Genomic DNA, 25,272 nt, shown 5'->3' with positions numbered 1-25,272 from the left:
TAATGACATCCCTACAGTTCTATTGGTTAGCATAAAAACAAAGCACTCTAGTCACTCTAGTGCAGGGGTCTCAAACTCAATTTACCCGGGGGCCGCTGGAGGTAGAGTCTGGGTGAGGCTGGGCCGCATCAGGGTTTCCACAAGAAAAGCTCTTACAAAAACATTCCAATGTCATCAAATGGTTTCTCTCCCCCATGCTTTTCTCCGCTGTTTTTCTCCCCCATCACCATGTTTCTCCCCCCTGCTTCTCCCCCCATCCCCATGCTTCTTTCCCGTTTCTCCCCAATCCCCATGTTTCTCTCCCCCATGCCCCTGTTTCTCTCCCCCCTGCTTCTCTCCCCTGTTTCGCCCCCATCCCCATGTTTCTCTCCCCCATGCTTCTCTCCCTGTCTCTCCCCCCGTTTCTCCCCCATGCTTCTCTCCCCCATCCCCATTCTTCTCTCCCCCATGCTTTTCTCCCGTTTCTCTCCTCCATCCCCATGTTTCTCCCCCCCCCCCTTCCTCCTCACCTCCTCCGAGATAGTCACCGCTGCTGTCCGCCTCACCTACTGGCCGCCCGTAGGGCCCAGACGTGCTCCTCCAATCAGCGGAGACCGGGAGCGTGGTGCGCTGCGGCGGGCCGTAGCGCACGCGTTGATTGGATGCGTGCATCACGGCCCGCCGCAGCGCACCGCGCTCCCGGTCTCCGCTGATTGGATAGGAGGAGCACGTCCAGGCGCTACAGGCGGCCAGTAGGTCAGGCAGACAGCAGCTGCTGGCAGCAGCGGGGCAATCTGCGAGCCAGATGCAGCCATCAAAAGAGCCGTATCTGGCTCGCAAGAGCGGGGCAGACGACATCTGGACTCCAGGGACAGCGCACACCACAGCAGCACCTAACTCAGGGGCCCGCTGGGCCCCGAAAGTGACGTGCTGCAAACTAATAATGTGGGCGGTGGCATGGCCCCCCCCCCGGAGCCTCGGGCCGCCGCCCAAACCGCCCACATTATAATCCGCCACTGTCAGTGACACAGGGCCGCACTTACAGTAAAGTTACCATTGAGATGGGGGCCACAAACTAGTGTCTCGAGGGCCGCAGTTGGCCCGTGGGCCGCGAATTTGAGACCCCTGCTCTAGTGTGACTTATAAGTAGCTAAGCTACAGTCCTTCACAACATGACTCAGGTTATCAGTAGATAGGGCTGCATCTATCTTCTCCACACTGCGGGATTCAAATGCCGAGCGTTCGGGCTCGTACAAATTCGTATAAGTTCGCCCATCTCTAGTTAGCAGCCAAACTCTGTAGACATCAGTGTTTCATATCATGTTTGGTATCCCACCATGAGTGTTGCTATTAGTTACACCCTTTGGGAAAGCCTGTACTTTTTGAGTGTAAGTGGTGATGTAGTAGTACCAGAGTTTTGCCACTAGCAGTTGTTATTACAAGTGTGTATATTCAGTTATTGCTGTAGTACTTAAGGGGTTATTGTTTGTTTGTGTGTCACATGGATCTGTATGCCAATTAGAGTTCTTTCCTTTTCTCACCTATCATCTCTCTCTTTACTTCTCACTTATGCACTCCTCACCCACTCACAGCACACCTTACAGGGGCTGTAGGAAGGAAGTCACATGGGTAGAGGAAGTGTAGTGTCTTTTGTCGTTAGACTCTATAGAGACAGGATGCAACCTACAGTTTCTTCTCAAGTAACTCCACACAACAATCTGCAGTGTTAAACATTCACTAAAGAGGACAAGTCAGGGATCATCTCAACCCACGCCATGGACAAGGAGAGACACAGTGCAGGACACTATCCATAAAGAAAGTAAAGAAACTGATCTGGATAGAGCAAAGTTGCTAGAAGCCTATGAACTCTATCTCGAAGTGCGGGTGTAAGCAGGGAACCCTCAGAAATCCGCTCATTCCAGGTAACAAGGTCTGGGGCTTGTGTCACTCTCTAGGATGAGTCACTCGACGCTGGTGGGCAATAGGTGGTGCAAAGACCAAAGAGTCAAAACACAGGCACTAGTATTCTCTCTTCTCAAGTATTCTTCTATTTCTACCTCCAACATCCCTGCACAGCACAGTACTACTTGGGTTGGGACTCTCTCAACATCCTCCTCTCTACTCTTCTGATACTTTCTTCTACTTCTCAGCACGCAGCTCAGTCAACACGACTCTACCACTCTTTCTACTCTCAATACAGATCTGGATCCTAAAGTCCTAAGTGTCTTATCAAGTGTAAAGAATTATATCAAGGCAAAGCTGTATGATCTACTGCCTACCTCAAGTATCTTCAGAGTTAATAAGATTTTGTATGTGATAAGCAGACTCTGTGATTCCTCATCAATCACCGACACAGTACACACACACTCCCCTTTCTGTGGGTGGCAGTGCCAATAGACCGGGTGGGTCACTACTCCACTCCGGACCACCGTGATAAGTACCCAAGGGACCCTGCAACAACCTTGCAGGACACTGTCCATAGGGGAACAAGGTATAGCTGGCCCTTTAAAATAAAAGCAGGTGTGCGACCATAATCTGTGTGCTCAACCCGCACTAGCGTCACAACATAACATCACTGGGCACTGCTATATCTCAGCCAACCACCATAGAACTGGTGTCACGCCTAACCATCTGGCAAGTGACCGGCTGTACTGCCTCCACACCGGGGGTGTTCACCACAATAGTTGCTGTAGAAGATTAGGCTTCTGGTTGGCTGTATGAGGCAACTGAAGGCATCTGCCTGTAGGTGGAACTACATAGACAGTGGGGCCATAATGCTATTGCAAATTGCCAAAAACCTAGTTTACATGGCTTGTGCAACATTTGTTCTGAGTTTAAGACTCCTTTGCGCCTCGCTCAATAAGAGGTGTGGCTTACCGGAAGGTGGGTGTGGCTTTGTGGGGAAGAGGTGCTCACGGACCAAAACTGTGGCATAACATTTTGGAGTAGATGGTCTAAAGTGTGACTAGACAAAACTAAGGATGCACTCGACAGTGTCTATGATAAATATGGAGCATTTTCAGACTGTCTAGTCTAATTGATAAAGAGTATTAGTAAATCTGGGCCAATATACTTTGTCGTGGTGGAGAGAATCAATACTTTCCAAAGGCCATAAGATGAACAATTGTAGAATGATCAGGATTGAGAGTACGGAGAATTATAGTCTCCTTCCGATAATGTGTCCCCTGCACTGATTACTCCCTGATGAAGGAGGAGAGGATAAGTGGAGAAACAGACGTGTCAGTAAGATATATTACAAAGTTTCTTATCTTCACTTTTGACTGATGGAAAGTTGCTTATAATTGGAGGTATAAGTTCATACAAGGATTTTTATTGATGCGAAGGGGGTGAAAAGTTCATCAATGTAGTCATGTAGTCCCACCGTGGATCTTCTAAACTGTATGAGCAGTAATAATTAACCATTAATATGATTCGGCACACCCCATAATAACAAGGTGGTAAGACCTTGGATCAAAAGAATACCGAATGGACATCTCACAGTAGGATGCTGAGCTTCCCAGTAATGAGAACCTTCATTTATTCTAAGGAAATGTTTAAAATGAGATCAAAATGTACAGCTAGGATTTTTGTTATTCTGTATAATAGCTGAAATATGATCATAAACGTAATTTAAGTTTTTATTATTTTGCTTTATCCTATTTATTGTTTGACATGATATAAGAATGGTCATTAGTAGAGATGAGCGAACCTCGAGTATGCTCGCGTCCATCCGAACCCGATCGTTCGGCATTTGATTAGGGGTGGCTGCTGAAGTTGGATAAAGCCCTAAGGCTATGTGGAAATCATGGATATAGTCATTGGCTGTATCCATGTTTTCCAGACAACCTTAGAGCTTTATCCAAGTTCAGCAGCCACCGCTAATCAAATGCCGAACGTTCGGGTTCGGATGGACTCGAACCCGAACCCGGTTCGCTCATCTCTAGTCATTAGTGTTGAGCCAACTTGCCAAAAGTTAAAGGTTCGGCAATGTTTGTCCGAACCTGAACACTCAGTATTTAACCTATTTGGAGAAGGGGTTGTTGTCTTGGAGAATATAAAAATGGTAATATAACGGTATAATAACACTAATCAGTCCCAAAGGCAAATAAAAAAAGTGAAGATAAATTAGGAACCCCAATAGACACAGGGACCAATGTGGTTCTCTGTAAAGCACTACAAAATTGTTATATAATGAATAGTGAGCCAAAAATTTGCCTGAACACAAACACCACTCAGCATTAAAGGGGTTGTCCAGCAAAAATCTTTTTCTTTCAAATCAACTGATATCAGAAACTTATATAGATTTGTAATTTACTTCTATTAAAAAATCTCAAGTCTTCCCATACTTATTAGTTACTATATGTCATACAGGAAATGTTTTATTTTCAGTCGGACACAGTGCTCTCTGCTGACATCTCTGGTTGAGACAGGAACTTTGTCTCGGTTTTCTATGAATCCCCATAGAAAACCTCTCCTGCTCTGGACAGTTCCTGTCTCGGCCAGAGATGTCAGCAGAGAGCACTGTGTCAGACTGAAAATAAAACATTTCCTGCTTGACATATAGTAGCTGATAAGTATGGGAAGACTTGAGAATTTTTAATAGAAGTAAATTACAAATCTATATAACTTTCTGACACCAGTTGATTTTAAAGAAAAAGATTTTCGCTGGACAACCCCTTTAACCTCTTAAGGACATAGGACGTACCGGTACGTCCTATGTCCTCATTAGCACTTCAAAGCGGGGCCGCGCGGCGGCCCCGCTTTGAAGTGCCGCGATCCCGGGTGCCGCGAGTAGCCCGGGACCGCTGCTATTAGCGGGCACGGTCCGATCGCCGTGCCCGCTAATTAGCTAATCGGAGGCAGCTGTCAAAGTTGACAGCTGCCTCCGATTACCGGAGGCAACGTTTCCCTGGTGTCTAGTGGGGGAGATCGCTCCTCCGGGACCTTGTCCCGGAGGAGCGATCTCCGTTACTGATGCCGGCCGGGGACGCGTCCAAGATGGCGCCGTCCTCGGCTCGGCACTCGTTTGTTTCCGGCTGCAGCAGCCGAAAGCAAACGAGTGCCGATCTCATGGATCTCTGCAGCATATCTATGCTGCAGAGATCTCTATGAGAGATCAAAGTGTATATACTAGAAGTCCCCCAGGGGGGCTTCTAGTATATGTGTAAAAAAAAAAAAAAAACGTGTTGTTAATAGTAAAAATCCCCCTCCCCTAATAAAAGTCTGAATCACCCCCCTTTTCCCAGGTTTTAAATAAAAGTAAACAAATAAATAAATAAATAAACATGTTTGGTATCGCCGCGTGCGTAATCGCCCGAACTATTAATTAATCACATTCCTGATCTCGTACGGTAAACGGCGTCAGCGCAAAAAAAATCCCAAAGTGCAAAATTGCGCATTTTTGGTCGCATCAAATCCAGAAAAAATGTAATAAAAAGCGATCAAAAAGTCGTATATGCGCAATCAAGGTACCGATAGAAAGATCACATCATGGCGCAAAAAATGACACCTCGTACAGCCCCATAGACCAAAGGATAAAAGCGCTATAAGCCTGGGAATGGAGCGATTTTAAGGAATGTATATTGGTTAACAACGGTTTGAATTTTTTACCGGCCATCAGATACAATATAAGTTATACATGTTATATATCGTTTTAATCGTAACGACTTGAGGAACATGCATAACAAGTCAGTTTTACCCCAGGGCGAATGGCGTAAAAACACATTTCCCCCAAATAAAAGAAATGCGTTTTTTTTTTCAATTTCACCACACTTTGAATTTTTTTCTGGTTTCGCAGTGCACTTTATGCAAAAATTCAGTCTGTAATTGCAAAGTACAATTAGTGACGCAAGAAATAAGGGGTCATGTGGGTTTCTAGGTGGAAAAATGCAAGTGCTATGACCTTTTAAACACAAGGAGGAAAAACCGAAAACGTAAAAACGAAAATGGGCCATGTCCTTAAAGGGTTAACTCCCGGGGACTGGATAAGTTGTATGCCGCCCTAGAGTGTACCGCAAAACATGGATACAGCTATATACAAAGAAAAGGGGATAACTACATGATCATAGGGGAAAGGGATCTGACCAAAAAAAGTTCTTAAAAAAAGGGAACCAAGTCTCCCAGTAGAATTGAGCAGTGGGTCACACATGTTCGTTCCATTCATTCTCTATGGGAGGCATGGAAACGGCTGAGCACAGTGTTCAGCTATTTCTGTCATCTCCCAGAGAGAATGAATAGAACAGCAGTACACATTCTAATGGGCGAGTTGGCTCCCATTCTTGAGATTGAGAAGGGCCCCTGCAATTATCTAGCTATCCCTTGTCTTGGTGATAACTAAAGATGAGCGCAACTCAAGCATGCTCGAGTCTGATCATTTGGCATTTGAATATTGGTGGCGGAAGAAGCTGGATGCAGCCCTAGGGATTCTGGGAAAACATATATAGAGCCTACGGCGCTCAGCTCTAGAGAATACTTCTTTAATCCTTACATAGCCATCAGGCTGGTATCACAGGGGTATGCTGCCTGCTCCCATTGCACCAGAAACGTACTATTACATTGGGCGCATACAAAAAAAGGGCAACCGTCTTTCATCTTTCAGACAAGGACTCATTCTTGACAGTACTGTAGCTCTAATCTGTTGCAGATATTGGGAAGTCTGAGGAGGTCACCCAAGTTTATGACATCAATATGAGCCAAGTGAGTCAATTTTGTCAAGGTTTTCAGGTTTCGGTAACCTATGAATGCACTGTATCGCTGGCCACATTATCTGGAGCATTCTCCATATCATCTGGCAGGATCCTCCTTTCTGGATTTCAGAATGAAGCTCATAAATTCCAGAACAATATCCTGCTTTCACGGTGGCCTAATCCATTCACAACCTTGGCTTATTTTGAGCTTGTCTCCAAAGGGACATAGAAAAGTGCAAAGGCTCATTAAGAGCTCATTACAAATACGGTTCCTGCCAGATACTTAAAAATTAAACAGCTCCATGCATTCACCTAGGTTGTTTGTGGGTAAGCGCTCAATGATCTTAATTACTCAACTTTAGGGTGAATTCACACTATTGAAAATCTCTTCTGAGAATCTGAATGAGGCTGATTGTGTAGCACAGATTTCCAATTCCCATTCACAGATGAGAGAGTGAGATTTGTGTCCTGTAAGAATTTACCATGTGGTGCCAGCCTGTACAGTGCACCTTTTCCAGTATTACCTCATGGTATAACAGAGAAGAGTATTGTGGGGTCCCACCCCGGGTGTTGCTATTGGTTACACCCTTCGTAAAAAAGCCTGTACTTATTGTACACAAGTGGTGATGAGAAGTGATAAAGTTTCGCCAGTAGATGTCGCTATTGTAGATGTATTGCACGGCTGAAGTGTGTAAAAGGTTATTGTTTATTTGTGTGTCACATGAATCTGTAAACCTATGGGAATCTTTTCTTCTTTTCTCCTATCATCTCTCTCTCTTTACTTCTTCTACTGCACTCTTCACCCACTCACAGCCCACCTTAGATTCGCTGAAGAAGGAAGTATCATGGGTAGAGGAAGTGCGTGTCTCTTTTGTGTTGGACATTGTCGAGGAAGGACACAATGTTCTCTGAGCCCAGATGCTCGGCATTTCACTCTTGGTGGCTCTAGAAGTTGGATGCGGCAAAAGGGTGTCCTGGAAACACGGATACAGCCATAGGCCATAGGATGTATCCATATTTTCCTGGCAGCCCTAGGGTGGCATCCAACTTCTGCAGCCACCAGGAGACAAATGTATGGGTTCGGCAATGTTCTCTGAACTCAGATGCTCTGCATTTGACTCTTGGTGGCTCCAGGGGGGCATCCAACTTCTGGGATTTAAATGCTGAGCGTCCGGGTTCAGAGAACATTGCCAAACCCAAACAGTTAGGCAAGTCTGCTCAACACTAGTCACAAGTAAGCAATGAAACACATTGACCATGCACATAAACACCAGGAATTATAGTTTTGCTGTCTTTTCCCTTTTAAAACGGACTTGATCTAAATTTTTCTCTGAATAAGAGAATGATGGGCCTCTGCATGTACATTCCGATTAAGATGTCTCCAGAAATCTTCTAATACTCGCCTGCAACATGCACGTGTACACTTGCAATTGAGCATTATGTGGGTTTTAAGCCGGGGCAAATTTTCGATAATTGAAGACTGAGTAAAAGAACACAGCTGCCAGGATGCGTTGTGTAAGCAACCATGAAGACAAATGAGAACTGGCAAGGGGAAAGAATATTTCAATATTTTATGTTAACGCCGGTTCGGAGAGGCCCCAAGTACAAATGATTCGTTTTGCTGCAAATGTTTCTCAGGACTAGTGAGGTAGAACTTATTCCTCCAATAACTCAAACAGAATGTTACTCAGTGTAGGAAATAACAAAGGGCTTTCGCAGGATACTGTAAGATCCTTGGAGAGCAGCCATCTTTCTTCATGTGGTTATGATCCGGGCACGTTCTCCGAATTAGCATCTATATTGACATTTTTTGTTTGTATGGTTTATATTTCTTTTTTGTTGTCCGCATTTTGCTCATTAACTTCTCCATAAAGCCTGACGTAGATACGTGACTGATGGTCTGCTAAATATTTATGGACGACGCATCTCAAAGGAACATTAAAGAGGTGACTGAAGGAATGAAAAATCGGTTTGCAAATACTTTCACGTAATGTATGATCAGTGGTTGGACGCCAATCACGCAGGCACTCATCAACCATTATGCAGATAGGTAATGGGGAAACATCATTGAAAATATATACACATATATATATATATATATATATATATATATACAGGGAATTTGCTACTGCTCTGGACAGTTCCTGACATGGACAGAGGTGGAAGCAGAGAGCACTCTCAGACAGGAAAGAATACACCACTTCCTGCAGGACATACAGCAGCTGATAAATAATGGGAGACAGGAGATTTTTAAATAGAAGTAATTTATAAATCAATCTAACTTTCTGAAATCTTACGAAAGCATACGAAGCTCTGTTAGAAAGGTGTTTCTACTTTAACTCCTTAACAACGCATGACTGGTATACCCGTCATGCCGCCGTTAAGAAGATGCAGAGAGGGCTCTTATCGCCGTCTCTCTCTGCAGCGCGGGGCATCCGGCTATTTTGTACAGCCAGGGTATGTATTACCTGGAAGCCAGATAGTGACATGTTCTTTCTTTCTAATTGGTTTCTATTTTTTGTAAGTTCTATATATTATTGTATTTTTTTGTCCATTATTATTGTGGCAGCCATATTGCCAGAGTTTCTACTATTACAGATATGCTTAAGGCTATGTTCACAAACAGTAAAAGAATAGCAAAATACAGCTGTAATTTTGAGGTAAAAATATGTGGCTGTATTTTAAATATAATAATGTGCTCCATTGAAGTCAATGGGAAATTGGCCGGCAGTGCAAATACCATACAGAATAACATCTGTAATCGATAATGAACGTCCAAATAGTGAACATGCTCATTATTTACCACCTACTCTTACAAAAAACAGCCTTTTTTTTTTTACCCCTTCAGGGTATGTTCACACGTACCGGATCTGCAGCGGATTCGCAGCAGATTTCATCTAAATAACTGAAAACAGCATCAGATCTGCACCATCAAATCTGCTGCAGATCTTGTAGGTGTAAGCGCACCCTCAAACATTATTTTATTTTGACTTTTCACTTTTCAGCCGTATTTTGCTTTTATTTGACTGTGAGTGACATTGAATAAGGGTGGGTTGACACTACGGAATTCTCGCGGATAAAGGGTGGGTTCACACTACGGAATTCTCGCGGATAAACTCCGCGGAATTCCGTCGTCTGTCAGCGCGCACGGCCGCGGGCCTTTTCGACGGCTCCATAGACACCATTCTATGGGCCGGCGTATTCCGCTATCCGTCGAAAGAAGTGACATGTCACTTCTTTCGGCGGATAGCGGAATACGTCGGCCCATAAAATGGTGCCTATGGAGCCGGCAAAAAGGCGCGCGGCCGTGTGCGCTGACAGACGACGGAATTCCGCAGAGTTCATCCACGAGAATTCCGTAGTGTGAACCCACCGTAACAGAGTACTCAATCTTGGCCATAGTATGTAGGTACAGGACTCTGAGCTTCTTTATGCTCTGACCATAATCTTATTGCTTACCTGTATGTTTTCAGATGATATTTGCGATCTCTGATCATGTGCGGTGCCCGGGACAGGATAGCATTACGTAACGTCTTCCCAGCTCTAAGGATCCGTTCGGAAGGGACCTTGAATATTTCATAGGAAAATAAAAGTAAGTAAAAGACACAAAAATAGATCACATCCCCTACTGAGGATCAAAATGTTTAGAAATGATGATAGATTGATATAAATATATATTTTTAACTGCATAGAATGACAAAATAACGGTCCGCCAAAATAAATCAAGGCAAGTGTGCTATGGTTGTCTAATTTTATCAAAGGGGGGTGGGGGCAGTGTTTGGATAGCCCTGCAGTTCCTGACTTGAACACTAGTGGCATCAGAGAGTTACTGCCGCTACTCAACGTACGTTATAATAATAGCAAGTCCAATATTGTACATTTATTTTAAAGCAAATGTACCATCAGTATATTTGCTTTAATTTTTGCACAGGACTAGAACGGAGCTGCCGCTATATTACCGAGCACGAGCCAGGGGTGAAGCACTGGAGGCGGCAACCCCCCAGTGGGAGGAAACCCCGCCCCTCTATGAAGCGGCTCCATTGATTCTAATAGACCAGCACTGTGCGTGGGAGCCGGGCCGCGGTTCAGAGAAAGGACCACAGCAGCAGCAGTTTCCCCATGCCGTTCTTGTTCTATTCATGTGCAAAACTTAAAGGGAATGTACTGATAGTACATTCGCTTTAATGTAGTTATATTACAAAGTAATATAACTTTAATAAAGCAATGAGCATAGCCCTGTTCTTTGCTCAGAAGTATTCTGAGGTGTCATAGAAAATCCATTGGGCAGCAGTAAGGCATACACACTGCTACTCCATTTAGAGGTAAAATAACCTAGGTTCTCATGATCGGTGGTGGTCCCAGCAGTTGGACCCTCACAGAGCAGCCTGTAATCCTGCATTCTGTGGAAGTGGGTAATCTTGGGGTAAACCCTTTAAACGCTTTCATTTTAATATATAGCATGAGCCTTGTCTAATATCCTGATAAGGAAGCCTTGATATCAGTATGCACCTTAGCCACTTCCCGACATCCCATTACCTCTGTAATGGTTTTAGCTGGACGAGGCGTGTTTTGATTTTCAATGAGTGGGGTCTGAAAAATAAGACGTAACCGAAAATAAACATAAATACAAAAGAAAAAAAAAATATTAGCAATCAAGAGAAAGAAAGAATCAGGTTAATGAGAACATAAAATGAACTGGTCTCTGAGAAAACAAAGTGATGGCATATACAAAAATATAAAACGAACTAAAATGATAGAATAGATAAATTATACATTAGTAAAAAAGGGAAAAACTAAAATGCTTAAATTTATAAATTATAACTAGAGCTTATGGGAAATGAAAAGAGCATAATATGTCAATATATTTTATGGTTAACACAGCTCATGGCCACTGGGTTGTAAAGCTACAGGGAAAACTGATAAATGTTAAGTGATGGAGCGCAGCACTTAGTAACAACACGAGTGCCGTAATATTACACAATGAGGCCAAGTGCATTTAAGGAATTTAACAGCTAAAATTCCAAAGTGTAAAGTGTTATAATATACAATATAATGGTTCAGTCAAACATATTAGCGGAATATGACACTACTAAAATAAACAAAGCTTTGCCTCAGATTCTTGATAAGGTTATTTTTCCAAAAGGGCCTAATGGGTTTGGACACTCACATAATGTACCCACTGCTTTAATGTGGACCTGTCAGCTTCTAAATAAGCACAACGCTAGATAGGGTAGTCATCACGATTCCTGGCATATGTTTATAATTTCTATCGTCTTTTATAGTGCCTAGATATAAGCATTTTTGTTAATATGTAAATGAGGCTCAAGTGCCCAGGGGGCATTCCCCAACATGGCAAGTGCCAAGAATTAGGAAGCCCATCTCCTCATATTCACTGCCTCTACTACCTCTTGCAATTGCCTACCTTGTCTTGAGAAGACTTTAACCTGCTGTTAGGTTTCCATAGCACATCAGGCACTGAGAATGAAGGTCATTGCCTTACCTTCATCCTCAGCAGTGTTTCTGGTATATCTTGATTTTATTAACCCTTAGGGGACACAGCCAGTTTTCATTTTTGCGTTTTCGTTTTTTTCCTCCTCGTGTATATAAGGCCATAGCGCCTGCATTTTTCCACCTAGAGACCCAAATGAGCATTTATTTTTTGCGCAACTAATTGTACTTTGCTATGGCAGATGTAATTTTTACATAAAATGTTCCGGGAAACCAGAAAAAAATTATATGTGTGGTGAAACTGAAAAAAAAAATGTTTTTTTTTTATTTGGGGGGGGGGGGGTTGTTTTTACTATGTTCGCCCTGGGGTAAAACTGACTCGTTATATATGTTTCTTAAGTTGTTACGATTACAACGATATGTAACATGTAAAATTTTTATGTGATTTGATGGCTTGTAAAAAATTAAAACCTTTTAAAGAAAATATATGTTCCTTAAAATCGCTCCATTCCCAGGCTTATAGCGCTTTTATCCTTTGGTCTATGGGGCTGTGTCAGGTGTCATTTTTTGCGCCATGATGTGATCTTTCTATCGGTACCTTGATTGCGCATATATGACTTTTTGATCGCTTTTTATTACAATTATTCTGGATTTGATGCGACCAAAAATGCGCAATTTTGCACTTTGGGATTTTTTGGCGCTGACGCCGTTTACCGTGTGAGATCAAGAATGTGATTAATTAATAGTTCGGGCGATTACGCACGCGGCGATAGCAAACATGTTTGTTTATTAATTTATTTATTTATTTTTATTTATAAAATGTGGAAAGGGGGGTGATTCAGACTTTTATTAGGGGAGGGGATTTTGTGTTATTAAAAATACATTTTTCTTTTACTTTACACATATACTAGAAGCCCCACTGGGGTTAGGGTTATTCCCCCAGGGGGACTTCTAGTATATGCACTCTGATCTCTCATAGAGATCCATGCAGTATAGTTATACTGCATGAATCCATGAGATCGGTGTTCTATTACTTTTGGCTGCTGCAGCCAAAAGCAATAGAATGCCGAGCCGGGATCAGCGCCATTACGGAGCAGACCCCGGCCCCGGATGGATGCGGGGATCGCCCCCCCCGCAATCGTGCCACAGGGGGGCGATCCCCCCACTAGACCACCAGGGATGCATATCAGCAAGTATTTAGAAGCAGCTGTCAACTTTGACAGCTGCTTCTAAGTACTTAATTAGCGGGCACGGCGATCGGACCGTGCCCGCTAATAGCCGCGATCCCGGGCTACATGCGGCACCCGGGATCGCGGCAGTTCAGAGGGGGGTCGCCGCGCGACCCCCCTCTGAACTCCCATAGCGGCACGAGGACGTTCAATAACATCCTGGTGCAGCTATGGGTTAAATATGTAAATTAGGTGGTTTGGTGCATTGGGGGTGGGACTACCTCTCTCAGTGCACTGATTTGCCCCGCCCCTCCTCATGAATATTGAAGCAGAATTGGTTCTAATCACTTTAAAGCACCAGATAAAAAGGGGTGGATCAGTGCACCAAGGCCTTAGTCCCACCCCAGTGCACCAAACTGCCTAATTTGCTTATTTAATAAAGTGAAGATGATGCTAAGGGTAAGGGTAAGAAAATTACCTTCATTCTAAGCGTCCCTGGGAACATAACAGCAGGTTAGAGTCTTCTTGCACTTACTTTGTATTGTAGGAAAATCCACATAAATAGGCCATACACTAGAGATTTTACAAGTCCATTGAAGGTTTTTATCTAGGATGACAACCCCATAGGTTACACAATGATAAATCAATGACAACTGGGACATAAACCTCTGACTTAAATCCTTGTTCGACTAGAGGTCCCGATCATGATGGAATCATCCAATACCCGTTTATATGTAAAGAGTATGCAATACTGTGACCTTACTGAAATTAGAATCGTAAGAAAACGATAAAGACGTGTGGAAAAAAAAGTCACCATGGTGCATACTACTCTATGACACAGTATGGTTTTCTCCAGAAATCCCCTATAAATCACTACTCCAAAGCCAGGTAAAAGGTTGGACTTATTTTTCACTGATTATTTCAACGAATATAAACGGTAAACTCTGGTGACCAGGATGGATCTAATCATAAAAAAATAGTTGCTATAATAATAACATAATAATAACAATAATAACATAAGAACAATAGAAATTGTAAGCCATAATATACAGAATATCTAAAAAAAAAAAAAAATAAAAAAAAATTTTTTTTTTTCACAACTTGTTTTTTCCTCTAGGGTTATAAACTACTAATATCTAATAGGTGTCCTATAAAAACATGCCAGATAAGAACCAGTTCAATTTACCTGGGGGGGGGGGGTTCCTGAAATTTTTAGCAAAATTGCAGAATACAGCCTAGGCCTACATTGACACGTCAAGATTGTAGAGCAAAATCATGTCTGTCTATTGATAATAATAGCTGCAAAAGCCAGCCTTAATTGTGGTGCCAAACCACAGCTGTTTTATACAAATTACAAAGAAATCGCCCAACTAAAGACATTATGGCATTGTAACCTAAAAGGCTTTAGATCGGGTTATAGTGGTAAAAGGATCTGCCATTCAACAGCTCATATTTGGAGCATATCCCAGTGAGATCATATACTGCCCTTGGTGCTTCTATTTTTCATTGTTACTATATTTTAGATGAGTCTCTAATAAACATGCAGGGAGAGGCTCTCGATAAGGATATGGTCAGTAAATAAAGGCCATTTAGACAACGGAGAACATTAGTCTAATAGGCAAAATTTTATCATTGTTTTATTGTGAACCAAAGAAGACAAATACACACCTAGGTGAATCAAGCATCTACCTAACAGTCTGTTGTTTTATACATGTTCTTAAAGCCAATGTACCACTAGGTATATAGCTTTCTTTTGCACATGAAAACAAAGGTGCTGGTGCAGGGATGCTGGTGCCACAGTCCTTTTTTTGAACCAGCACCCGGTCTATTACCGAGCACCGGCCGGGCATGAAGCACTGGGGGCAGGCCCACCACCCCAGTGTGAGGGTCCCCCTCTCCACTGTGATGTGGTTCCATTAATTCTAATAGAGCTGCATCACAGGGGGGAGGGGGTTTCGTCAGACTGGGGGGCTGACGGGCCCGACCCCAGTGCTTCATGCCGGGTCGGTGCTCCGTAACAGACTGGCGCCGTGCGCGGGAACCAGGTGGCAGTTCAAAAAAAGACCACACCATCAGCATCCCCGTGCCTGCGTCATTGTGTTTTTGTACAAAAAAAAACAAAACAAAAACAAAGTACTAGAGATACATTTGCTTGAAAAAAATAATATTTGTGAAATAATATTCATTAAACCATCAGAACCATACCCAGTTAAAGCCAACTGGAAGATTGGGCCAGGTCATAGATCTGTATAGTTAAATTTGATTAAACTGTGACTGCATTAAAGGAACACTCCAGATAAAATGTATACAATGTAATATGCTTACCACAAAGCCTAAGGGGGTGGTTCAATGACCCCTGTGTAATACACCACCCTATAGGCCTTTTACATTGCATACTATATACACTTATTTTTTTTACTTCAAGGACCATAGGCTGCCACAACGTGAACATTATTTCCATCCGTTGTGTTCCAGATGGGGGGCGTGGCTGCCTTTACCTGGTCGTGCACGCCACCCATCCCACCCAGGTGGTTATTCTTGCTAATATTAGATGGCTCCTGCATGCCCAGAGCATAGGCTTATTATATGCCATGGAGAGGCCAAAGTACACTGTAGAGTCCATTCTGGGCATGAGGCCACCTCATCACGGTAGGATGGTTCACACTATTTGCAAATGGTAACCAAGAGCCTTATTATTTTTATGGAGTTTTTTTTAGTAGCTGAGGGGCTGCTTTTAGCGATTTCTAGATCTGTATTGGGTCTGTCTTGCCGTTAGCAGTGAGCTGTTGCATTTTTTTGTGTTTGCAATTTCAGCTATAGCAACGTGCTCCTGCCTAGTGTGAATGGTGTTGTAAGAAAGCTGATCAATTTTGTCTTTTTGCATTTAGGAAAGGGACATAATATATTGATTTAAAAAAAAAGGGGTTGCAAAGCAAACATGTAAAGTACTGAAAAAATCAGGGCTGATGGCTGAATGACCATCGAAGAGAAAAAAAGCAGGGGCATTCTAAAAATCTGTGTTATAAAATAAATATTTTTTTCTTTACCTTGTTACAGTTTTTCGATCCCGAGCACATACCGCTGTTCATGTTTTCTTTGTCGGATATCCCTAGAAGAAGATGAAACACTTGTTACAGAGACCAGGTGTAAAGAGAATGTATTTCTTGGTGAGGCTTTGAAAATGTTTGAAGGTTAAAAAACAGCGAAGGAATGTGCTGTTAGGGTTGGAGTACTCCTATGGTGATCTGTCCTACTTAGTCCCTTGTAATAAATGTTTTTTGTTTTGCCACTTTCCCTAGAATTCTTCAATTTAATGATTTTACTACACATAAGAGCAGGTTAATCGAGTCATGCCGCTTCATCGAGGGTTCTTGCCGGGTTGTGTACGGATACAGACTTTCCAGATCCCATTTTTCTGGGAGAGAAAAATTAGGTTATGAGATATTGTCTACTTTGGGCTCATCCAAGAGTGGAAGACACCCATAATAACAGCAGGGGGCATGAACAATATTTTTTATAGACATAAAGACCACAAGAGACTTAAAAAGTCAACGGTCAAGTACTCTTACACAGAGAAACTGGCAAAAAAGGCAAAGTGTGCAAAATAGTGGAAGAGTTAGACTCATGGAGGGGGAGGTTTATCAACCATGGTGTAAGTGAAACTGGCTCAGTTGCCCCTAGCAACCAATCAGATTCCACCTTTCATTCCTCACAGACTCTTTAGAAAATGAAAGGTGGAATCTGATTGGTTGCTAGGGGCAACTGAGCAAGATTCACTTTACACCATGTTTGATAAATCTCCTCCATGGTGTAAAGTGAAACTGTCTCAGTTGCCCCTAGCAACCAATCAGATTCCACCTTTCATTTTTCAGAGAGTCTGTAAGGAAAGAAAAGTGGAATCTGATTGGTTGCTAAGGACAACTAAGCCAGTTCTTCTTTACACCAGTTTGATAAATCCCTCCTATAGCCCTTCTGTGCAGATTGTTGCGAATAGAAAGCTGCATGACTGATGAATAGTGTTAAATGGATTTGTGAAACTGTTGGAGTTTGACTACGTTCTTTAATCCCGAATGCTCGGCATTTGAATCCCCATAGCTGCAAAAGTTGTATGCCACCCTAAGGAGTCCTGCAAAATATGGATACAGCCAAAGGCTATGTTCACACTATGTAAAAACAACGGACGTTGTTGTGCAAATAACGGCCATTGTTTCAAAAATAACATCTGTTGTTTGCACAACGGCCATTGTTATAAAATACAGCTGTTGTTATTACATAGTGTGAACATAGCCATAGGCTGCATCCATGCTTTCCTGGCAATCCCAGGGCTGCATCCAATTTCGGCAGCCACGGGGAATCAAATGCCAATTGGATCAGAGAATGTTGCTAAAAACAAACAGTTTGACAGGTCCGCTCAACACTACTGATGAACTCAATAATTAACTCTCCATCCCACTGAAAAGATAGCCCAGGACTTGATCCCGATTTTACAATCCGGTGGTAGAGCCCAATAGGCTTCAAGCCCTAGTGGCAACTATGAACACTACCACCCTTATAGCTGCCCCTCATAGTAGCATGCAAGGCTACGGATATACTGGGATACTGGGCAGTTTACTAACAACGTGACAATGTGCAAAAGAGCTGTACTGTATACTTTTCAAAAAACAAGAAACAGGTGTCAGCAGAGATGATAGATAGATAGATAGATAGATAGATAGATAGATAGATAGATAGATAGGAGATAGATAGATAGATAGATAGATAGATAGATAGATAGATAGATAGATAGATAGATAATAGATAGATAGACAGACAGGAGATTAAATAGATAGATAGATAGATAGAAGATAGATAGATAGATAGATAGATAGATAGATAGATGGGAGATAGATAGATAGATAGATAGATAGATAGATAGATAGATAGATAGATAGATGAACTATAAATTTTGCCTGACTGGCTTGTATTATTTATTATGGTAGGCTATGGGTACAACTGACCAGAAAAGATAGGAAACATCTTATAATTGATCATAGTCACTTACTGTCATTAGAGCCGGTCTCAAGAACGCCGTATGGAGGAGCCAAGAAACCAGCCATGTACTGTCGATATTTCTGAAAAGACATTAAAAGCAAACATGAAATATGTAACAATGATCACAAAAAAAAACAATAGAGAATAGAAGTATTTAAAAACATGTGGTTCCACTTTAATGCCGGCACTACTTTTTGTCTTGTAAGCATTTGATCCTTGAAACTTCTCAGCAGTAAGAGACTGTACACATTAAAGGGGTAGTTCACAAAGAAAATTTTTCTTACAAATTTATTGGTGCCAGAAAGTTATATAGGTAGGTAATTTACTTCTATTAAAAAATCTTCAGTCTTCCAGAACTTATCAGCTGCTGTATGTCCTGCAGGAAGTGGTGTATTCTTTCCAGTCTGACACAGTGCTCTCTGCTGCCACCTATGTCCATGTCAGGAACTATCCATAGCAGTAGCAAATCCCCATAGAAAACCTCTTCTGCTCTCAAGACTTGAAAGGATATCACTTCCTGTAGGACATACAGCAGCTGATAAGTACTGGAAGATGAGATATTTTAATAGAAGTAAATTACAGATCTCTGCCACTTTCTGGCACCAGAAATCCTAAGTGATTGTTTCCTAACTTTACATCTATTCCCTTCCTCCTCTCTCTATAGCGGTACTACCTGTGACACTGTTTGTATCCACACTATAGTCATGTGACTACATATTATTGAGAGTATTCGGCACCAGAGGTGACATCGTCCCTTTTAGATGGAATATGAATTCCAGCACAGGGAGGTGTAAGCTGAACGGCAGTGATATTTATGGCCCATCTAATCCTTTCAAATGGGATAATGTGACAGCTCCTTTCCCGAGTAGTACAAGCATTAGCCGCATATAACCAGGATGGGGCTGCAATCTCCCAGACACACTGTCACTTTTAATGATTTACATCGGCCAATGAGTTTTTGTAAGCAATCAATAAACCGAGCAGCCTGGATTAACAGGAATCCCGCCGAGATGGTGAATGACTTTAATAACTACATGGTTAACCCTAAGGGCCCCAACGTCCAAGGAATGGTGTTGTCTGCCTTAGAAAAATTATTTTTCTAGATCCTATTAGGAAAGTGAAAGTTAAAGGGGTTGTCCAGAAAAAATCTTTCAAATTTCAAACCAACTGGTTTCAGAAAGTTTTATAGATTTGTAATGTACTTCCATTTAAAAATCTCAGGTCTTCCAGTACATATCAGCTGCTGTATGTCCTGCAGGAAATATTGTTTTCTTTTCAAACGGACACAGTGCTCTCTGCTGCCACCTCTGTCCATGTCAGGAACTGCCCAGAGCAGGAGAGATATTCTATGGGGATTTACTACTGCTCTGGACAGTTCCTGTCTCGGATAGAGATGTCAGCAGAGAGCACTGTGTCAGATTGAAAAGAAAGCACCACTTCCTGCAGGACATACAGCAGCTGATAAGTATGGGAAGACTTGAGATTTTTGAATGGAAGTAAATAACAAATCTATATAATTTTCTGAAAACCGGTTCATTTTTCATTTGGACAGTTTCACATGATTGGAAAAGTAATAAAGGAAAGTAATAAAGAAAGTATACTCACCCATCACTGTGCCCTGCAGCTCTTGCTGCTACAACATTACATACATGGCTGATGGATTGCCTGATCACCCAATCAGTGACTGGGGCAGGACAGCGCTGCAGTCACTGGCTGGCTGAGCAGGCAATCCATTAGCGGAGCCGTGAGGTTGCAACAGAAAGAGCCAGGACATGACGTACACAGAGAGATATGAGAGCGGCACTGCAGGGGGCATATAGACAGGTAGGTATACTTTGTTTATTATGTTACCACAACCCCCTGCCTGCTTCTAATTTATTAGTTGTATTGGACTTCTCCTTTAAGGGCCACTTTCAGGAAAAAAAACAAAATTTTAATATGTCATATGGCATTTCTTTACTGGCTCAAACACTCAGCCCCCGACCGATAAAACTTTTGACATGTCCTTGTGACTTGTGAAAAGTTTCTTCTTGTGACAGATATACTTTACGCTCATAGACCACTGTCTAGACTACATGCTGTATCTACTTTCCTTGAAAGCAGGCTCAGCACTTTAATCTCAATCCTCCATCTTTGTCTGCATTATTTATCACCAATTTCTAATAATACAGTTTATGTCTGGCCCCTGATCTGACCCGGAGTCTTCACAAGTGTTCCCAGAAAAACCAACACATTTGTTGGTCCAGTCTAACAGACTGCCCACTTTGCGGTCCAGTCTAACAGACGAACCCATTAAAATACTGGAAGGTCAGATGGTACGAGAGATCTCAAAGGGGGGGGGATTTATCAAACATGGTGTAAAGTGAGACTGGCTCAGTTGCCCCTAGCAACCAATCAGATTCCACCTTTCATTCCCCACAGACTCTTTGGAAAATGAAAGGTGGAATCTGATTGGTTGCTAGGGGCAACTGAGCCAGTTTTACTTCACACCATGTTTGATAAATCTCTCACTTTGTCTCTAAATTCAGTGCGTCATCTTGACCCAAAGTCTGCAACAACTTCTTCTCAGATTCCCAAATCTCCTCATTTACAAGCTATACGCTACCATAGATATATGAATAATATGCTCTTTTTTAGGCAACTTCACAGGAAAGCGGCACATACAGTATAGGCTACTACTAGATATGGCAGTATATGCACCCGATACAATAACATAAATTATAATGATTAATGAAAGAATTAGATATAGTATATTGGCGTGAAGCGTTCTCCTAGTCTTTTATATTTTATAGGCTACACAGTTCATGTTGTTTCGTCCGTGCCCGGTAAGGTAGACGCAATGGTAAAAATAGCAAGTGTTACGTAAGGCTGCCTCTCAGGATTCAAAAGAAAATCTGCAGAACAAATCAGTGTTTTAACCGAATGTAAAATCTCCTATGAGCTCTGGGAGCAATCCCAGCTGGGATACGAGAGCGGGTGATAAGGAGCGCTCAGCCCACGGATTGTGCCCTTTTGTGCAGAGTATAATAGCCGGGGTCCCACTTGATTGGCCTTTCTATATTCATGATAACCTGATGTCTATTACATTCCATTACTGTATTAACCTCTTTTATATTCACAGCTAGGCTATTTCATAAATCCATCAGCTTTTCTACAGAAACATTTCTTGACTTTTACCATAATCGTGCTACCTCTCGCTCTCAAGAGCATCTCATATTCCTGCCCTATATCCAATCATATTGGAAGTAAAACTAATTAGACTCTCAATCCTATTTCCCTCCATATGGCTTTGACAAGTAGTCACTAATGGTCCTTTAAAGTGGGTGCTCTGCGGTATATGTGCGCATAACTATCTGATGGTATCACCACTTATATCACACATACTTGTATAATGTTAAAAGTAACCTGTCATCGTTTTCATTCTGCCTGTACCCGAAGTCATTGGGATGGTCCCCTAAGCATCCCAGAGATGTCTTTTTACCTACAATGTTTACTAACCAGCAATATATTTGCAGTGTAATCCATTTCATTCCAGCTCAGCTACATCCTTACATGCAGAGGCTTTTAATATTTGCAGCTGGGTCATGTGATCACCACTCAGACCAGTAGTTACATTCTCTACTATGGAAGCAGGATGAACATCTCTACTGTGTGGCTGATTCCCTATTAGATCATCACTAGAGATGAGCGGACCTCGAGCATGCTGGAGTCCATCGAACCCGATTGTTCGGCATTTGATTAGCGGTGGCTGCTGAAGTTGGATAAAGCCCTAAGGCTATGTAAAAAACATGGATATAGTCATTGGCTGTATACATGTTTTCCAGAAAACCTTAGAGCTTTATCCAACTTCAGCAGCCCCAGCTAATCAAATGCCGAACGATCGGGTTCGGATGGACTCGAGCATGCTCGAGGTTCGCTCATCTCTAATCATCACCTATCAAATCCCTCCTGGCATCTACCAGACCCCTCTCCTCCACACCAAGCTCCCTTCTTTCTCTTTATGTCTCTTCATTGGTAGATTGCCATTGAAGACATAATTACCAGTAGAGTAGTGATATAGTAGGTGAGTCAGTCAATGATTAGCTATAGTTATACATCTCCCATAACATATACTGTCTATCTATGCTATGTTTTGATTTTTTAGGCTATGTTAACACTACGTAAGTTAGGTAATAATCACGGCCGTTGTTGCCAATTTGCAACAACGGCCGTGATTACTACATAGCTTACATAGTGCTGCCTTCTATCTAATCCTGGCCGGAGTGTATACACATAGGGAGGCATTTATTAAGTCCGGCGTTTTTTACGCCGGACGTAAAAATGCCCCCGCAGCTCCGGCGCTACGGAGATTTATGTAGAGGCGGACTGCCTCTACATAAATCCCGTGCGCGCCGTTGCGCACCGCCGAAAACCTACGCCAGCTGAGGACTGGAGTAGGTTTTCGGCTTACATTTTTGCGGAACGGATGGTAAATCGCGCGGACTCTGAGTCCGCGCCCTCCGTTCCGCCCACTTTCCGCCCCTTCTCCGCCCCCTTTCCGCCCCCTGGCGTACTCGGCGGAAAGTGCCGATTTGCGAATATTTTATTCGCAAATCCGCCATTTTTGAATAAAAAAAGACGCAAATCGGCACTTTCCGCCGAAAATCATCCATTCGCCGGATGATACATGTGGCCCATAGTATACACTCTGGACGGGATCCCTAGCGGTCTGTTTCAGAAGGAAGGAATCAAGTTAAAAATTTTGCCCACACTCTTAGCCAAAACTATATCACTTAATTCTATGTAGGGAGCAAGTAGGGAGCTGTTCTGACTGGTATATTAAGAAATTAATCAGCAGGAAATGTTGGACCTAGGAATCATAATAGCAGGTGAACATTCACTTTAAGTCTAAGCCAATTTGCACCCGGACTGCTAAAGTAACTTGTCTGAGAGTCCTAGCAGTCATAAAGGGGAACTTTAAGCTTCTGACCTCATGTGTCCTTTCGCTCTATAGATTTTACAGCAGTGAGCACTAAACCCCTCTAATCTATGCATTAATTTCTTAGACAAGCTTTCAGATGCATTGGAAGAGGACTTGCGAGATTAAAAGTGGTGATAAATGGAAGCAATCATAATCCTTCAAATAAACAGGACTATGGAACTGATGGTAATCTGTTGATGGTCAGCTGGCCTGCCAATAGTGTCACTTCCATATCTCATAATGCCTACAGGATATAGCCTTGTATACCATTCAGTATATATGTATTACAGACACTACATGACTATGTATAGCAAATGCTGCCTTTCCAATGCAGACGTGAAGAGAAATAATAAATACTTAAAAGGTTTGTCCAGAATTACAATATTTTATTCTTTCTAGAAAGAAGTGCCACTACTGGCTATATCCAGTATTGCAGCTGAATCCCATTCACTTAAATGTAGCTGACTTTGACATTCAACATACATTACTGTTCGAAGTTTATTCCCTGGTCTTACATAAGCCATATGCACAAGAAGGTCCTACGGCTCTGTACTACAGCTCTCCGGCACTCCTTGTGTGACCATATGTTACTTCTTACAGTGCATTTCAGAGTTATTTTCTTCTAGAAGAAATTCTTCAAGGGGATAATGGTTTTATAATATGACATTTGAGGGAACATACAGATTTGAGACTCTATAGAACTCATGTGGGACGCTTGTGTACATGATATATATATATGTATATATATACATGTATATATATATATATATATATATATATATATATATATATATATATATTCTCATTGACATAAAAATAACTTACCAAGAAGGAGTTGTTGGAATCAAATGGAACTTTATTAGTGTGATGTAATGATGATATAAGTAATTACAATATATGTAAAATGATGGTCTCCTGTAGCACATTTGCCCACAGATGTTGCAGCTGGGCCTCTAGATCTTGAACACTCTTACGCTGCCGAAGCTGGTCTCCCAGCTGGTCCCTCGATCTGCCATAAATCTGGCAATCGGGCCATACCCAAAGAAAGACTGTAATTTCCCTGACATTTCTGATGATCACTCAAAGGGAATCTGTCACTAGGTTTAATCCGCATTAAATGAGGGCAGCATAAACTAGTGACAGAAATGCTGAACAGATCGGTGTATTACTTACATCATTCTGTTCGTCTGTTCTCCTAATATGCAGGAGAATTGGATTCTAGCCACACCCCTCCCTCCACCCTCCAGCTGCTGATTGACAGATGCCTACACACAGCATGGATAGATAAGTGCCAATTATCCGCTGGTGGGTGGAGTTTTCTGCTTCTTATGAATATTGAGGACTACTGGGCTCACGCACATAATGGAGAGGACTACTTATTGTCCATGTTATTTAGGAGGATATCTTTGTATCATCTGCACAGAACAATGTAAGTAATACATCATTCTGTTAAGCTTCTCTGTCACTAGTTTATGCTACCCTTAGATAGGACAGCCTAAACCTGCTGGCAGAGTCTCTTTAAGAACCCTTTTATAGTATACCTCAATTCACACCATTTTGTTTAAACTGAATACAGCCTCTCCTGAACCTCACGTAGCTAATACAGAATTCTCAGTACAGATGACTGAGTTTGTCGGAAGTCCCAGTGTGATTTGATTGTATACATACATACAAGACTGCTTCCATTTAGGTAAGAGCAGAACGTGTTCTATAAAGTCATGATGAGTTCCACTATTCAATCACGGTCTCCGGCTTCTCTACAACGATTCATTTAGTCCCCATTTGTAATAATTTCTGTCATTTGACATGTATAATGAGTTTGTCCACATTTACATACCAAAGGTCGGTGCCCCTTATCATGAAATCTGCAGTTTTTTGATCAAGCTCCTCTCTTTAGATATTGTATCTCCATAATGAGCTATTTTAGGATAACAAGAGGAATTGAGTATTGATGCATGTATAAAGTTATTGGTGCACGCCTCAGTAGTTCTAAATTATT

General features: G+C 42.1%; 1 protein-coding gene across 8 annotated transcripts in view; it reads right to left on the bottom strand.

Annotated features, from left to right (window-relative positions):
• The window catches only part of RAPGEF4 (Rap guanine nucleotide exchange factor 4), a 239,326-nt gene that overhangs the window by 83,786 nt on the left and 130,268 nt on the right, over positions 1-25,272 (bottom strand). For 5 of the 8 annotated variants that reach the window (XM_069982933.1, XM_069982934.1, XM_069982939.1 and 2 more), the window contains 4 exons: positions 18,324-18,393; positions 16,330-16,391; positions 11,175-11,255; positions 10,125-10,231 (listed from right to left, as the gene is read on the bottom strand). In XM_069982933.1, the coding sequence (XP_069839034.1) occupies positions 10,125-10,231; positions 11,175-11,255; positions 16,330-16,391; positions 18,324-18,393 (320 nt within the window). Of the gene's footprint in view, positions 1-10,124; positions 10,232-11,174; positions 11,256-16,329; positions 16,392-18,323; positions 18,406-25,272 lie in introns of those variants that run through there. The other 3 variants (XM_069982935.1, XM_069982938.1, XM_069982937.1) reach the window with 3 other exon arrangements.

This window comes from Dendropsophus ebraccatus, chromosome 9, assembly GCF_027789765.1.
Source record: "Dendropsophus ebraccatus isolate aDenEbr1 chromosome 9, aDenEbr1.pat, whole genome shotgun sequence".
NCBI classification, from domain to species: Eukaryota; Metazoa; Chordata; class Amphibia; order Anura; family Hylidae; genus Dendropsophus; species Dendropsophus ebraccatus.
This window is presented reverse-complemented; position numbering and strand designations above follow the sequence as displayed.